At 36.7% G+C, this 17,943-nt stretch overlaps 1 protein-coding gene and 2 pseudogenes across 1 annotated transcript; 1 reads left to right on the top strand and 2 right to left on the bottom strand.

The window, feature by feature from the left end:
• Nucleotides 1-933: 933 nt before the first annotated feature.
• LOC132161020 (elongation factor Ts, mitochondrial-like) lies at nucleotides 934-3,256 on the bottom strand (annotated as a pseudogene).
• A 92-nt stretch (nucleotides 3,257-3,348) lies between these two features.
• LOC132161019 (uridylate-specific endoribonuclease A-like) lies at nucleotides 3,349-8,035 on the top strand (annotated as a pseudogene).
• A 65-nt stretch (nucleotides 8,036-8,100) lies between these two features.
• LOC132161018 (formylglycine-generating enzyme-like) lies at nucleotides 8,101-17,565 on the bottom strand. Its single transcript, XM_059570788.1, has 9 exons — nucleotides 17,243-17,565; nucleotides 16,693-16,866; nucleotides 16,539-16,613; nucleotides 9,941-10,023; nucleotides 9,658-9,780; nucleotides 9,457-9,571; nucleotides 9,239-9,352; nucleotides 9,068-9,127; nucleotides 8,101-8,434 (listed from the first exon to the last, which is right to left on the bottom strand). Exons 1-9 carry the CDS (start codon nucleotides 17,504-17,506, stop codon nucleotides 8,333-8,335), a joined length of 1,110 nt encoding a protein of 369 aa, XP_059426771.1. The 5' UTR covers nucleotides 17,507-17,565; the 3' UTR covers nucleotides 8,101-8,332.
• Between the last annotated feature and the right edge of the window lie 378 nt (nucleotides 17,566-17,943).

Raw genomic sequence — 17,943 nt, 5'->3', positions numbered from 1 at the left:
GCTTGTTTTTATGTTCATACCATATATGCTTTAATACAAAAATCCTTTCACATGCAATACTTGCTTTGTTAGGATAAGCAACAGTTGTGAAAATTAGGTTTCTGAGTTTGATGCTTTGTAATCAACCACAAAGGTTAACAAGAGGGTACATAGGAGTGCATGTTGCAACATCCGTCTTACCCAATAACCCAAAAAAAAGAATAAATAGTCTAATTAAATCAACTTTTCAGATGCTGCCTGCATTAAGTGTAAAGTAAACCTGATATCCTATCCAGGGCTGCTTAAGAGCATTTCTAATATTGCTGTTTAGAGTTTGATTACAGAACTTGTAGCTGAATTATCACAGGGTAAAAGGTGTAAAATAAAAAGAGACACAGATTAACAGAATTATTCTGTCGAAATAAACTCAGTAGGTGGCAGTAAAGCACTAGATTAGACACTTGTCTACATAGACGCTTGTCCAGGTCAGATGCTTAACTAGGTTCTCTATAAACCTTGGTATTTGGTCAAAATCAAAACCTATGACAAAACTATGACGCATAACGTATTTCAGATCGCAAAACGTTTATTTTTTGGTGATGGCACAGAACCAGCATAAAACTTCAGATTCACCCATCTGAGGCTTTGTTTTTATTTATTATTTTTACCAGTAACATGTCATTTCATGTCATAGTCACAACGATGACTATTAGACCACTTTACAATTAATTTTCTTCATTCACTTCATGGATAAACTAGAATTTTGGTTGAGGGGTGCAGGCAGAGATATCATGGATATGATCTGAGCCTGTTTTTTGTTAAAATTAAAGAAGTATAGATATTTTACACTGAATTTTATACTAAAAATATGATTTTAAACCAAGCTGATGGATCCTTTAAGGAAATATATTTTCTCACTCAAAACAGCTGTGTTCACTCCTCCTGACTGGTGCTCTAGTCTAGCACACGCGTGTTCTGTAGAGTCAGGTACTGTCCCACAGTATATTTGGGATCTAGGAGGAAAGTCTGGGGCAAAAGTCTCGTCTCAGATTCACCACATGGTATATCATCCATGTTGCCAAGAGTAACAGGTGCTTCGCCCACTATATGTTGCCCCAGCTTCCTTCCCAGAGCGTCCGTCCCATCCTTAGGTCCACCTTGAAACACAACTAGCGATCCATAGCGCCCCATCTCAATGCCAACCTGCCCGGGAACTGCCCCATGAACGTATGAGCCAATGTGCCAATCAGAGGGCACAGCAAGTGACACGGCCCGCCGCATGCCAATGTTCTCACCTAATCGCCCTGAAGAGGAACAAACAGAATAGTGAAATGAGATGAGAATGAGGAAAGTTATTTTTCTTGTTATATTTTAATTATTAGAAGGTAGCCAACAGACAGGGGTGTGTTAAAATTGCAGGTGAGTGTAACTCATGTTGTGAAGATATAATGACTTGATGATTAATAAGATATAACCACTTCATGTAATTATATCATTTCTTGTACAACACAGAAAAATTCTGTTGGGGGTCAGTAAGATGTTCTGATGTTTCCTTATGCACAATTATGCTGTGTTTATTTGATTAAAAAAAATCAGTAAAATAGTATTATTGTGTAATATTAAATATAACAGTTTTCTATTTTAATATATTTTAAAATAAAAAGCAGTTGCAGGTGAAAACAGTTGCAGGATTATTTGTTGAAAAGAAATTACAGCATTTATTTGAAACTGATTTTTTGTACTATTGTTTTTGTTACTTTTGATTAATTTAACTAACCTTTACTGAATAAAATGTATGCTTTTAAATACTGGGCCCTAAATTCTGACCATTAGTGTACATTTACTTTAAGTAGCAAGAAATCATAGCCTGGTTTTATAAAGATATCCCAAAGTAAATATATGCAAAGGCAAACTCCCAAACAATATATCATGGTTTATCTCACCTATAGTCAAGGCTATCTGATCTGCCAGTGAGGGTCCCTCAGGAACATGGAGCTTACTAATGTCCTCAGAAGACAGCACACTCTGAATCAGAGAACAGATCAGCAGTTAGACTCAGAGGTTACAGAAAACGTGGAAGAAATGCATATTTCTGAAAAGGACTATGAATGTACCTTAATATACCCGGTCTGTTTTTTGCTGCTGTTATGAGCCAATACAGACAAAGCAATATCCTTCACCAACTGCTGAAATTTCTCATTCCTCGCCACAAAATCTGTCTCACAGTTCATCTGAAAAGAAAAACATACATTTCAGGTCAGTCACACTGCATCATTTTGTCCACCAAATTACACATTCACGTTAAGATACCTCAATCATGACAGCAGCATTGTCACCCATAAGGAGACCAATCAGCCCTTCCTTGGCTTTTCGACCTTCCAGTTTACTCGCTTTGCTCCAGCCCTCTTTTTTGGCTTGTTCATGCAGCCAGCTTTCTGCCTACAAACATCAAACTTTGCAAATCATAAATCACTCATCCTTTCCAAGTCCAGGCTTGTGCATGCACACCCTTACTTTATACACATCTAAATTACATATTTATATACATATATATAAACAGAGATGACAACAACCATGACAAGGATGTGAGTTTACTATTTGTGCCTGACAAATCAGACAACTTGTAGGTAATACACAGCAACTTGTTAAATCTTTTTAGTAAAAAAAAATACATTGGGTTTAAAATTCAAGTAGTAAAGTTAAAATGTATACAAGATATTTTGCATAAGATCCTCCATTCTTTTTACAGCAATCTTTTCAAAATCATGGACCACACCTGTGTAACATCATTGTTGAATTTCTCCAGGGCCTTTTGCAGTTGATGAAGGTAATTTGAGGAGAAGTGCTTTATCTGCTGCTAGACTCGGGCAGCTGGTGAAGAGAGACTGAACATGCTGTGGGACACATCCCTATGAACAACACATTATAAAAATATGACACATGATTAAATGATGCTACAGAACATTACACAGCCGCATGGAAACCGATATATATATAATACTGTCATCTGTTATTTAGAACACGCCTTTATATTAATAACCAGCCAAATATTTCATATCAAAGCAGACTGTCATGCAAAGAGCATCATAACTTCTGAAGCGTCCAGCCAAAAACATTAAAACATAAGAGTGCGAATTACGACAAATGAGACAAAGCCCACCTTGACTAATTCTGTTCTGACAGATCGAAATAAAGAATATAAAGCCATTTCTATATCTTCGTCAGGACTGACACTAGCTTCCTTACACCAGTAACTGGAATATCATTGAAGCACGCTTTCTACAGAGCGAGAGGAAGGTCAAACAGAAGAGAATTCAATATAGCGCCATCTACTGCAAAGGAGTTCACACCGCAGCTTACTGACGATTCACTGCGAAAATGAAAATAACAAAGCCTAACGAAACTGGTATGCAAGAATAAAAGTTATAAAGAAAAAAGGCATAAACCTGCTCAAATAATAATAATAACAATACTATTACCAGTGGCCTGTAACAAAAATAAAGTTTACCAAATAAACCAGGCTTATATCAGTTAGTCTGAATTATTTTGAACCAAATCAACTGACAATAAGTCAGTCAATAATTTTTCTTTTATGCCAAAAATCATTAGTATATTAAATAAAGATCCAGGAAATTATTTTGTAATTTTTCTACTGTAAATATATCAAAACTTAATTTTTGATTAGTAATATGCATTTGGACAATTTTAAAGGCGATTAATTTTTTTATTATTTGTTTGCACCCTCAGATTCCAGATTTCAAATAGTTGTATCTCAGCCAAATATTGTCATATCATAACAAACCATACTTGACATAATGAAAAGCTTATGTATTTAGCTTTTGAGCTGATGTATAAATCGCAACTTCAATAAATTGACCCTTATGACTGGTGGTCCAGGGTCACATTTAAAAACAACTTGAATTGATTCCAAATGCTGTACAATATGGGGAAAAAACAACAACTCTACAATTCAAAAGAAGAAGAATGTGTCAGCTCTACTCCAACATGGAGATAAAAAAAAGAAACTCTTTGACGAGTATAGTGACTGCAGTGTGAATGCTACCACCTGGTCTTCTGAATGTTTGTGTATTTAATCGAACACTTTCTTGACAAGAACACATTCTTGGCAAATGGATCAGACCATGAAATTGCCATGATGCACAGAAGATTGTATTAAATTAGTATATTCTATATAAATGGTATATTCATCTTTTTCTCCAGGTGTTTACCATTTCTGGAGCCTGAAAACGAGAACTGTTCTCAAAAGATTTTGCACCAGCTGACTGAAAAAGAGGAACAGCGATTCATTTATTTTATTTTATTTTATATTTGGATTACAGACTTCCTCTTTGTAATCATCTGCACCACTCCCAAAATTGCCTTTTTGCTCATAGTAACACATCAAAACGTACGAACTGAGTCACCTAAGTGCTTTATTATTAAATATCAGTAGTCATTATCACAACAGAAAGTGTTGATGCATGGGAGGAGTTCCTTAAGCTTTACTGAGCTGAGATAATATAAAAACCAACCCGCACAAAACCAAATCTGTAGTTTGTGCATCTAAATCGCCTGAAATCCATAATGAAGATCACCCTCATATTCTTTCTCACCATCACCCTGATCTCTCAGGGCTACGGCGGTAAGTTCATACCTTCAGTTTCCATCCTGATTGTTCATTCAGTTAAACTGAACATGTTCATGTAGGCTACCTTTGGTTCTTGTACAGCATAGTTATCCTAATGCAAATAGTGCTCCTTCTCTCTCATTGTCAGATTCTCTGGACTTCTGTAAGTGTGAAATTATGATACTGACTTTCACCTATTTCATTCATTTTTTTTCTCCTAATTACTTATACCCAAATCTCCGTAATCAAATTCTGCTGCGATGACTATAAGAAGCAGTGTGGTCGTCGAGGTGAGCGTCAACATCTGTGTTTTACAGAATCATTCTCATAAAAAAGGTGCAAAGCTGTCATTGGGGTGGTATCAGTATAAAGGCAAACAGGGCCATCTTTGTACCTTTTCTGAAAGTGTATAGGTTTTAAAAAAAGTTTAGTAGCTGGTCTGGTCTTGCACATTAAAGCTGCAAAACTAATTCTGCTGTTCTGTCAAGTCAAGCTGGACTGAAGTTTATAGTTTAATGAATATAGTTTAATACTCCTTGTCTGTGTTCAATTAGACAAAAGGCATAAACGAATCATGAATCCGAAGAAACACATACTCTAATGAATCATTCAAAGTAATTCTTTGTCTCTTATATACAGTACAATGCTCAAGGTTTGTCGAGTCATGTGGGGCAAATCAGGGTTTTATAACAGGAATAAAAATAGGAGAAAGATTTTGTTCTAAATAGTACGGGGTTATCTTTGATAAGTTACTTATTGACCTCGAGTCCTGTATATTTTGGATCCCAAAAATGGCATGAAACTCAGCTGTGTCTACTTCTATAGATTCACACACACTTAATATCAAAATTCATTAGAAAATGCTAAACACCACATTTCCTATTCGGTAATCGATCAGTTTAGTTATTTGTATGAAGAACACTTAAAATACTATTCAGAGAAAAGGAAATTTCATGTATTTTTTTATTTTCTTAAAACATGATTTCTTTATTATTTCAGTCTACAAATTCTATACAGGTGAGATAAATCTGATGTAAGTTCAGTTAAATGCTGTTACGGTATAGCTGTCAACAGCACAAATCTGCATTACACCCAGGATTGCCACACAAATGTATAAAAACAAAAACAATACGAAACTTAAATCTAGTTAGATTTACAGTTACAGACACTGAACATGTTCAGACTTTTGACTGATAATTAACATTGGTTTCTTGACTACTAAGACAACACATTTCCAATTATAGAAATTGAATGTTGAAATTTGAAATTACTTACAGTAATTGCTTGGTTAACATCATTGCAGTAATTACTGTTATAGTTTTTCCTCATCTTTTATTCTTTCATTTTGCTCAGGTTTTTTCATGCACTAACTCTTTCTTCATCCTTTTCCCATCCCAAGCATTAGCCAGTGTCTCTGATGCTGAGATCAAGTCTCTGTCTGAGACTCTGTACAAGTTAGACCATAACAGGGCCACAGCCTCAGAACTGGTTATTGATCCTCAGACACTGATCTCTTCATCTCAGACCGGATCCAGGGATGACCACTCATCTCGCCCGTAAGACACAGAGTGCACACACAGATAACCACATATACACAGTATATATATAAACATACATCCATGTTATTATCATGTATTATAATGTGCTCGTTCTCTCTTAGACTGTTCAAGCAAGTGAGTAGTACTTTGCTCTCCAAGCCCACATATAAAGCTCTGCTGAATCTATTAGACAACTATAGAAGGGTGACAGGGGAAGTGGAGGATGTGCCCTCACAGGAAGTGCAGGAGCAGGACACTTTCCTCCAACAGACCATAAACACTGATGTGGGCAGGGAGCTTTACAATTTCCTCCACTCCAAAGGTATACGTGACCTCAAAACTCTTTTTGTTTCGTACCTTTTGAATTTAAGTGACATCAATGTGATAAAAATATTGAGATTGTACCTATTTTAGTATATATTAAATACGATTTGAAAATTCTACATTACCATTTTTGGGGTCAGTATTTTTTTTTTTTTAAGAATTTCATTTTTTCTAGCAAGGATCTTTTTTTTTTTTGTTAAAAAGAGACAGTAAAGACATAATGTTGAAGATTTGTTTTGAATAAAATCCTCTCAACATTGCTTATAATAAGAACCGTGTCTTGAGGAGCAAATCAGTATATAAGAACAATTTCTGAAAGATCACATGACATTGAAGACTGAAGTAATGATATAACAGGAATAAATTATATTTTTAAATATATTAAAATAGAAAAGAGCTTTTGAATTGTAAGAACATTCCACAATATTACTGTTTTTACTGTATCTTTGATCAAAGAAATGTATCCGCGGTGAGCATGAGATACTTTTATTAAAAAAAAAAAAAACTTACCAATACCAAACTTCTGAATGGTGAATTACTAGAAGAAAACAATTTAATGACTGCTATCATTTTGTGTTGCAACATGACAGTCGTTAAAAATCAATGTAAATAGATCATGCAAAATATTTGAATTTAAAAACTGCTGGTTTTCAGGTATATACTCATCTCAGAGCGAGTTTATCCAGGATCTGAAGATGATGTGGTTTGGTCTTTACTCTCGATCTAGTGGCAAACTGGACTCCAGTGGGTTTGAGCACATCTTTGCAGGTCAGAGTGTGTAAGCACATGTGATTGGCTGTCAAACTGCTTTTTATCTCTTTTTGGCTGACATGTATTGTGTCAACAGGGGAAATTAAGGGTGGAAAGGTGTCTGGTTTTCACAACTAGCTGCAGTTGTATCTGAATGAGAAACAGGGACTCCTAAATTACTACAGCCATAGTTTTAATGGCCCTGTGAGTACAACTGAGCATATGAATCAAATCAAACCAGTAAAACAGTCTGGATGTCTACTTGTATTACACATTTTGATTGAGTAAAAGTCAAGTTTCTCCCCTCTCTCAGTGGACCACATATCCTGATGTATTGGGAATGCAGTTTGAATGGAATGGATATTTCAAAGAGGTTGGTTCTGCCTTTGTTGGCTCTAGTCCTGAATTTGATCTTGCTATCTACAGTCTCTGCTACATCACCCGCCCTGGCAAGAAGTAAGTTGTAATTCTTTGTTGTCTGCCTATGCACATTTATTCCTCCATCCGGCCATTCATCAAATGAAACTCACTTTGTTTATCCGAGTAAATCAGATTTATGTACTCATCTTTTTGACTGTATTCTCAGGTGTTATGTGAGTCTGGGAGGACAGACTCTGGGCATTCAGACCTATACATGGGACAACAGCAGCTATGGGGATAGAAAGAAGTACATTGCCTCCGCTTACCCTGCCACACCATGATTCCCCATCATCTGTGCATCAGCATCAACAGACTCACAACCAAAACAAACAAATATGCAATCTTATTTTTTCTCTTGGTTGTTCGAGGTTGATGTTGGACCAAATAAAACACAAGAAAATAAAAACGCCCTTCCTGTCTGTATTTTTTACTAATACATAACAATATTCTTTCACACTCTCATTAGCTACAACTTTCAATTTATTAAGCAAATTTGTAGGTCACATATTTTCTTCGAATTTTTACATTTGATTTAAAACCATTTTCAGGATAGAATCACATTCTGTTATTATACAACAAAAAATAAAGAACAGAAATAAAAAACAACAAACTCTTACAAATGGCTTTATTTTCATAAAATACAAAATCCTTCTAGATTTCAAGTGTATGACAGTGATAGACCTGATGTTTGAGGTTATGGCTCAGCATCAGCGGTGCAGCGGAAGCCCAGATTAGAGGCAGAACTGTCCGGAGTATTTTGACTACGGGCTGCACACCTGTATCTGTAGCAGTAAGACTACAGAGAGAAAAATCTGTTAACATGTATGTAAACAAGTTGTATAAAAGCTTACAGATGAATGTTGTATTTTCCTCTTAGTTACATATATATATATATAATATATGGTGTATGTATTAGGCATATATAATATGTGCAGACTAGCTTTAAAACTTTTTGAAGCCTCTTATATTCACCAATGCTGCTTTTATTTGATCAAAAATACAGAAAATAACTTTTTTCTTTTTTAAATGCAATTTCTTCCTGTAATGGCAAAGCTGAATTTTCAGCAGCCATTACTTGTCTTCAGTGTCACATGATCTTGATAAATCATTCTATTATGATGATTTCCTGCCTAAGTAACATTCATTCTTATCTATGTTGAAAGCAGTTTTGTGGTTTAATGATTTTGTGGAAACATTATCATTTTTTTCAGGATTCCTTGATAAATAGAAACTTTAAAAGAGCAGCATTTATTTAAAATAGAAATCTTTTGTAACATGTCTTTACTGCCAGTTTTGATCATCGGAATCTTTTTTGCTGTATAAAAGTATAACATTTTGACAATGTTAGCTAACATAAAATATCCCACACCTCAATAAACCCAACTCGCTAATGTCAGTCATACATTAGATGGCTTTGTATATGTTTTACCTTGTGGCACATGTAGGATCCTCCTTTCTTGACTCTGTCTGTCCCTGTTTCTGGTCCTTTCTATGAAAGGAGTCGTAAGGGTAAGGGTTTAACACATGAACAGCCTTATATGCATAAATAAAAAAACTTTAATTTATGGATGTGAGAATAGTTCACTCATATTAATCTTACAGGGTTGTACTTGTCTTCTGTAGTGTGATGCACATTCCACCAGTCTGCTGTCCACTCCCATGCGTTTCCCACCATGTCATACAGCCCAAAGCCATTTGCAGGAAATGACATCACCTGCCCAAAACACCAAGTAAACAGTCAGAGTTCTGTCATTTCTCCTCTCTTAATCTAAAACCCAATACACATGTAAATCAGGATGAAGGGCTACTTTGTGTTACCGGTGATGTGTTAGCATAGCCGTCCTCTACTGTGTTGTGGTTAGGGAAATCTCCTTGCCACAGGTTAGCATAGTGCAGCCCTCTGGGCATTAGTTTATTTCCCCATGGGTACAGCCTAACAAGATTGACAGATAAAGAATAAGTTAAAAAGACATTCAAATGGACAAACAATGAACAAAACAGACACACACACACACACACCTGTCCTGCAATCCTCCTCTACAGGCCAGCTCCCACTCAGCTTCGGTAGGAAGTCTGCGTTTGGCCCAGTGACAGTACGCCTGTGCATCACTCCATGATACATGTAGCACAGGGTGACTCATCCTAGATAAGAACACAGAGATTATGTTTAAAATTATGACTTCTAATCAGGTGTATGATTTGAAAACATATAATCTGATTGTACAGTATTACTGGTCATGTATTACAATCATTCAGCACTTGCTCATGTGGTAACAAATTTTTTATGCATTTATTCATTTACCTGTGCTCTATGGTTGAATCTGGTCCTTCTGGGTGTCTCCAGTCTGCACCTTTCACTGGTGACCACCAAGGAGCAGCAGCCACCTACTGACCATAATTATACACTGACAAAGTGAAGTGCAGCTTATTTATCTATAAATAGTTCATGCAGGCACAAAGAGATGGGTTCATTACTTGACTAAATTTTTAGTTCCTTTTTAACATTTCCAGTCTTTCCAAGACATTCTGTTCTTAGGCCACCCTCATGAATTCAATTCAGTTTTACCCACAAACATATTTGGGTATTGACGAAAAAATATATATTCTTTTTAATTTAGGTCAATTTATTTGATCAAAATTACTGTAAAAAAAATTTGAAAATATTATTTAGTGGTCGACTGACATACTGGACGATGTTTGACATTTTTTAAATATCGGCAGATAAGTTTTTCTGTTTGGCCGATGCGTTCAAGGCGGGACTTTTATTTTGACGACGCTGTGAACGACAGTGTTGCTCTTGTTCGCTGTCTTTGTTCAATCAAAAATCAGAAAGAGCTTTATTGCCAAGTATGCCTGCGCATACAAGGAATTTGTTTTAGTGACATAAGCTTCCAGTGCACAGAGACAACAACACACAGACAAAAAGAAACAATTTTTTTTTAAAATTGCAAATAAATAAATGGTATAAACAGTTGTGCTATAGATGATAATGGAATATAATTGAGTAAGATGCAAGGATGTACTAAGATGGAGGGGTAACAAATATATATAAGGATATTGCACATTTTTATTGCGTAAGTGGGGAACATTTAACTGTTCATGAGGTAGATTGCCTGGGGGAAAAAACTGTTCTTGTGCATGACTGTCCAGGTATTTGCAGCTCTAAAGCGCCGGCCAGATGGCAAAAGTTCAAAGAAGGGGTAACTTGGATGAGAGGAATTTTCTGAGACCTTTTCCTCACTCTGGATGTAAACAGTTCTTGAAGGTTGGGCAGGGGATCACCAATTTTGTAGCACATAACACACACAGTTTCACTCAATCTCATGTTAATCTTGAGTACCTATAGAGTAGTAATGCATCTTTCATATCTCCAAAAAGTCTTTAGTTTCATCATATTTATAAAAGAAAGATACAGCTGTACGATTCTTTCTGGAAAAAGCCAAGCTCTTGGAGGCGTGCCATGGGCGGAGCTAAAGAGTGACGAGCACTTGAGCACTGCATGCCAACAAAACAGACATTTGATGCCGTTTCACTTAACATCTGCAGATCTGAATCATGACTGGGATCTTTTATAGCTGGGACCGCTCCATCTTTCAGTATCAAACAGGGAACTACACTAACCTTTTCCATTGGTGGCACTTGTGCTACTAACTTTTTCAGTTACTGGCGCAAAACATGATTTGGTCGCACAAATTATTATAGTAAGCCACTCTGGATAATAATGAACAATAATGAAACTGTATTGCATACAGATGTGCTTTTTATTTTACTTGCCATCTTTTAAACCACATGCCTTCTTGTTTTATTTCTTACAGTACACACAGTGCATTGCTCCATCTTAGTACCTTAACCCAGGGCCGCAGCTGGGGTTAGAGGGGCCCTGGTGCATGTTGTACAGTGAGATTGTACAGTATGTCCATTCTATTTATTTATTTGTGCTATTTACACAATGTTTATGTTTTTAAAGTTTGTTTTTGTTCATTTAAAATAGCACATCTTCACTATATAATAAAATACACAGTCAAACCAAAATGTATTCAGACACCTTCAACATTTCTCACATTATCACAGTTTATTTGCTGTAGTTTAGAAATTGGTAATAAAATATGACAAGAACTCAGAGTTAAACTGTGTCAGAACATATTCCTCTTGATAATGTCAGATAACTTTGATAGAAAGATATGTAATGGATTACAATCAACCAAAACTTCAGACAGTTGTTAGTATGACCATATTTACACAACTATCCATACTTTGTTGAACAATTACCAAGCAATGCTTAATTTTGTTCAGTCTGTGGAGTGAAAAGGTTGCATTAGCAATCAAAGAAAGAAATACTTAAGCAAAACATGGTCAGGTCCCTAATAATTTTTTTTATCAATTTCACTGGTACTCTACAGTATGAAGAATTTTTGGGTATAATATTTCACAGATCACTGTATTTTGCTATACTCACTTACATAAATGAACTAGTGTCCTGCACCCACTAGTAAAACAATATAATCAATTATATCAGATTTTTTGGATTGACTGTGGATAAATTCTTGTTAAAACTACAAAGTAATTCAGTCAAGAGCAGTGAGTGATTTACTTTCATTTTCATAAATTAAAGACACTGACAGCAGATTTAGTAAATTAGGCGCGGTCACTTTAAGAGACAATGCATCCATTATAAGGATACACATCCGATTTCTTTCTCAGCTCTTTACTTTCACTTAAGACATAACCACAGACTTTCGAACACACTTTCCAAGACGGGTATTTTGACATATTTTGTATTTATTTGTTGTCAAATGTTGTCAAAAAGCAAGAAGACTTTGAGACGCGTCTCTGCGTGCACCCTGAACACCGCGGTGCTGAATTGAGCTCTTTCACTTTTCACTCTTTTTTTTTCTGTTTGTTTAAACTGCGATTTGTATTTGTTCAATCAGGTGCAGGAGGACGCAAACGTCCTTAAGGAGAGCTCGGTTCAGTCTGTGAGACGCGGCTCTCTCGTGCGCACCGAACACAGCGGTTTAACAGTTCTGATGGAAGTCTGTATTATAATCAGAACTAGGGCTGCATGATATTGGGAAAAAATGACATTGCGATATTTTATTTTTCTGCGATATATATTGCGATATTTTTTCTTAAAAACAAAAATGGGGTGAGCACACTTACATTCTCATTTTAAATGATTTAAACATCGACACCATCACGTCAATTGATTAATATGCGGGAGGGAGAGAGAGCAAGACAGCGCTCGTGTTGTTTGAAGACGGCTCGCTCTCTCTCTGTCTCTCTCGCGCACGCTCTCTCTCTGTCTCTCTCGCGCACGCTCTCTCTCTGTCTCTCTCGCGCGCTCTCTCTCTCTCTCTCTCTCTCGCGCACGCTCTCTCTCTGTCTCTCTCGCGCGCTCTCTCTCTCTCTCTCTGTCTCTCTCGCGCACGCTCTCTCTCTGTCTCTCTCGCGCACGCTCTCTCTCTGTCTCTCTCGCGCGCGCTCTCTTTCTCTCTCTGTCTCTCTCTCGCGCGCGCTCTCTCTCCCTCTCTGTCTCTCTCGCGCGCTCTCTCTCTCTGTGTCTCTCTCGCGCTCTCTCTCTGCCCTGTTAAACTTGCATGTGTTTTTCAGTCCTGTCAATGAAAAAACTTTCACTCTATGATGGTTAAGCTGTGCAATTAATCTGCGAATCACATTCGTCAAGGGCCGGGGAGCAGCTGGCCCGTACAGTTAATGAATAACAGATCAACTATGACAGCCTACATCGCACATCCTACGATGTGACAATCGTGGATTCGTACATCGCGACATCGATGCTTAAACGACACATCGTGCAGCCCTAATCAGAACTGTTAAACAAAGGAATTAAATCTATACAAAAAGAATTAAAACAAGATACAATACTTTTATATCATTAGTGATAGAAAGGCAAACATAATAATACTTTCTCGTTTGCCGTTAGCATTCAAATAATACGCATTTATATCATTTAAACAAATCTTTGAATGACTAATGCACATTTAATTTAACAAACCTTGCAAACTTAGTTGCATCCAGTTTTGAGATCTTGTGAAGTGTGCATTTGTATCCTGCATGATCGCGTGTGCTCTGTGACAGTCGGTATGAAGGTAATTTAATGCCAAATAGATTTGCATATGCAGGGTAGGAGTTGTGGAAGTGTATCGAGAGCTAAATGTTGATTATGGTTTTTGGCATATGAAGTGTTATACAAATCAGATAAGACTAAATGGAGAGTCAGCCAGAGCCTCATGTGATTGGCTACAAGAAGGTGGTGGACCAGCCCTCCGCCTCACGCTTGCAAAACTGTTAGTGAGAGAATCGTGTCAAAATTGTAAGCGCAGAGAAAAGAAAGTCGGAGCTGTACATATCGGTTTATTTCGGAAACCTCTTGCCCCACATGCACAACTAGTCATTTAGACATTTGCAAAAGTTTGTTTTTTTGCACACACAGATTTTTTCTATGCAGACGATCTGTTTTGCAGTTCTTTAAACTGTTGTTTCCACTTGCAAATCACTGTTCACAGGCTTGCAGTACTTTGACCGTATTTTAGAGAAAACAACGTGCCAAAAGTAAGTCAGAAGAATGCAGATCATATTTATTTTGCATTAACATTAAGCTGCAGTTTGACAATAAATGAATTACATTATGATTAACAGTAAAATGCTACAAATAATTTTTTTTGTTCTTTACAAAGCTTCTCTTCTTCTTTACAAATTGAATTTACGTTTACAGTTTTATGTACACTTCCACAACTCCTACCCCACGTATGGAAATCTTTTAGGTAGGGGTGCACCGAAATTTCGGCCGCCGAAAATTTTCGGCCGAAATGGCATTATCGGTTACAGGCCGAAATAAAAAAAACAGCTGAAGACGTAAACCGAAAATGAATGTCACCCGCCCCTCCCATCCGTGAGCAAGCGCTTAGGTTTCACTCACGGTCGAGCTGTTATCACGCGTCTGCCTATCAAAGATTAAGCATGTCAAAGGGCTGTCACAATCAAAAAAAGCTTGTCACAAAAGCTGCACAATCGATCGGACCAACCTACACAAGTTTCGAAAACGAAAACAGGGAATCGATTTTAACGGCCTTCTCTCGGAGCGCGTCCAGCTCGTCACTATACGCTCGCAGCGAACGCGCGTCACACAGCAACTGCAGGTTCTGACACACACACACACACACACACACACACACACACACACACACACACACACACACACACACACACACACACAGAGCCTATTAGTGCATAATATCAATGTAGCCTTCAGTAATGTTTTTCATTGATGTTATGGCAGTCCACATTGCTGACTTGTGCGCGTCTCAAGCGCCCTCTTTACGTTCGCCCTAATGCCTGTTTAGTTGTCGGTGGATTTGCCTATATTTGGCGTTGAAAAACGGATCAACGCCAAATATAGGCAATTTACTAACGATTCAATGAACACTTTGCCTATGTCTCAAAAATCGAACAGGATTTTTTTTTCACAAAAGTTACAGCCCTATACGAGAGGACACCAAAGTTGCAATATGTAACATTTGTTCTGCAAAAATCTCCAAAATTGTTGATTTTTTTTGCACAATTTTTAAAAAACTATTTTATTTGATGGAACATAAAACTTGAAGAATAATTATTATTTATATTTATTGTAAAAAATATTTTATGTTTCGTTATGTAACTGTTAATAAAAGTTTGATTATTATATTGTGATTTTTCAATTCAGATCCATTAAATCCAAGCAATATATATATACGTTTTTAAAAGAAGCCATTTTCGGCTTCAGTTTCGGTTTTCGGCCAAGTGCATCCTAAATTTTCGGTTTCGGTGCAGAATTTTCATTTCGGTGCATCACTACTTTTAGGCATTAAATTACCTTCATAGGTCAGTGCGTGCGAATTGAATGTGGACAGGAGGAGAGTTCAGCTTCACCGGAGACGTGCAATCCACAAGCTTTAAACTCATGATTTTAAATTATGATGTGCTTTATGCATTTGTCCAATGTCATATTCATGTCATTTCCACTGTGTGCTGTATGTAAAATGAGCGTTACCTTGGCTTTATTTGAAAAAAATATGATTCCCAATGCATAATGCCCTGTTGGTTACAGTGTTTGCTTCCTTTTTAATTACATTTTACTAAATATTTATTTATTTGTTAAAATACTTTGTCATCTAAAGAATGTTTATTTTACACATTTTATTTTAATCCATTTTCAAATGATTTCAAATTTCTCAAATATAAATTAAAAATAAATAAAATGATATTGGCTTTATATTGGTCACCCTGCTTTCCAAGATATCGGCATCAGTTGTCAAAAAAACAATATTGGTTGATCACTAATATTACTACAGTTTAAAGGATTTTTTTCTATTTTAATATTTTTCAAAATTTAATTTATTCCTGCGATGGTAAAGCTGGATTTTCAGCAACCAGTCTCCAATGTCTTCAATGTTTTCCAGTTTTCAATGTCACATGATCCTTCAGAAATTATCATCAAATGTTGTTTCAGTACTCAAGAAACATTTCTTATAATTAGCAATGTTGAAAACATTGATAATAGGAACCATTAGTAAATGAGCACAACTAACAGTTGAGCTTTAGAATAATTTCTTAAGGATCATGTAACACTTAAGACTGAAGTATTGGCCACTAAAAATGAAAGGAAGGAATCAAAGGAAGAAACACAAAACAACTACTGTTAAATTGTGTAATAAACTGTGTAAATTGTAATGTAGTATACAAATACGAAGGTAAAATGTACAGCCAGCAATAAGTTGGTCATTACTGCACAACAAAAAAAAGGAAGAAAGAAAGCTTTGAAATGTAAATATATTTTATACCCAATACTAAACTAACAATAAAGTTAACAGAATAACTAAAATGTATGTGTATGTATTTCTCACCGCACTTGACAGAGTGCTCTTCACCTCCTCACTCAGCAGTCCCTCAAAAACAAAGGAGTCTCCAAAACGCTCAGCCTATAGATACAGGTAGCTGATTGAGCGAGTGGGTATATTGATTATTTGTCTTATGGCCCAGTGAATGGTTGTTATTTACCTCAGTGACGTATCCTGTCTGGTTGGTGAAGTGTTGGAACTGCTGGTTTGTGACTTCATGCTCTTCAATGTAAAAAGGGTCCAGCCTCACTCTCCTCTGTGGTCCCTCTCCATCCTGTGGTATCCCTGGGTCATTCGTTCCCATCATAAACCAATCTCCCTGCAGCAGCACCAGCTACACACACCACATAAACAATGTCTTAAAACAATAATTCATCAAAAATAAGAATACATATTTATTATCATGTATTTTTAAACGTATATATTTTTTTTCACATGACAGTCATTTATAGCATAATGTCTATGTCTGTATAATGAAAGTGAAAGGCTGTCAAGTGAGATTTTCAACTGAAGTACATGTTCCACACAAAAAGCATGTAGATCACATGTAGAGAACTTAATTTAAATGCAATATACTAACTTGACAGCCATCCAATTTTATACAAATTTGAAATTCTCCTTTTGTATTTCACAAAAACAGTATGAAACAACACTTTACTCAACAGGAGCATGATAAATGCAAACATAAGTGATAAATTATACAAACCCACCTTACTGCGTATATCATGCTCTTTCTCGTGTGGACTTTCGTTTTCGTTTTTCGCTGTTTTGGAGTATATATTTGCCTCGTCGTGATGTTCCAGTTTGTTTTCATCTCTTACATCAACAGTAACATCCCTTTTCAGTCCCTGACAACCACAACCCGTGCCCTGTGACTCCGACGAATTCTGCTCAAGCACGATGTCGTCTAGATCACCACGCACTGCTAAAATGCAGAGAAATAAAACTACAGAACCCCTCAGTGTTGATGCCATAGCCAGTGTCAACTCTGCTCATGGTGAACCGCACGTCCGGAAAGAGCAGGGTTGCCAGGTTTACGCAGCTTTTGCAGCGTCTGCTTCTCAAACATTTCACATTTTTTGGCGGTGTTACCCTGGTAAAAGTCGCATTCAGTGGTTAAATGTAACACTACGGGGGTCGTTTTTTCTTCTTCTTTTAATTCAGTTCCATCACACAAAGGCACAATGTAAACATGAAACGTTGTAAATCTCAAAGCATGCAAAACATAACAGCAACAACAAGGCAAGTGTTAAAGTAAACCAATTCCGCGGGAATTCCGCGGACTTGGCAACCCTGGGAAAGCGTCATGGCTTCTTCTTTTTCTTCTTCTTTGTTCTTTAACGGCGGTTGCCGTCCAACTTCAATGGTGCATTACCGCCATCTACTGTTCTGGAGCTAGACAGAGCTAAAC

This window comes from Carassius carassius, chromosome 17 (assembly GCF_963082965.1).
Source record: "Carassius carassius chromosome 17, fCarCar2.1, whole genome shotgun sequence".
In the NCBI taxonomy this organism is placed as follows: Eukaryota; Metazoa; Chordata; class Actinopteri; order Cypriniformes; family Cyprinidae; genus Carassius; species Carassius carassius.
Note: the sequence above shows the minus strand (reverse complement) of the source record. Positions and strands in the feature narration are given on the sequence as shown.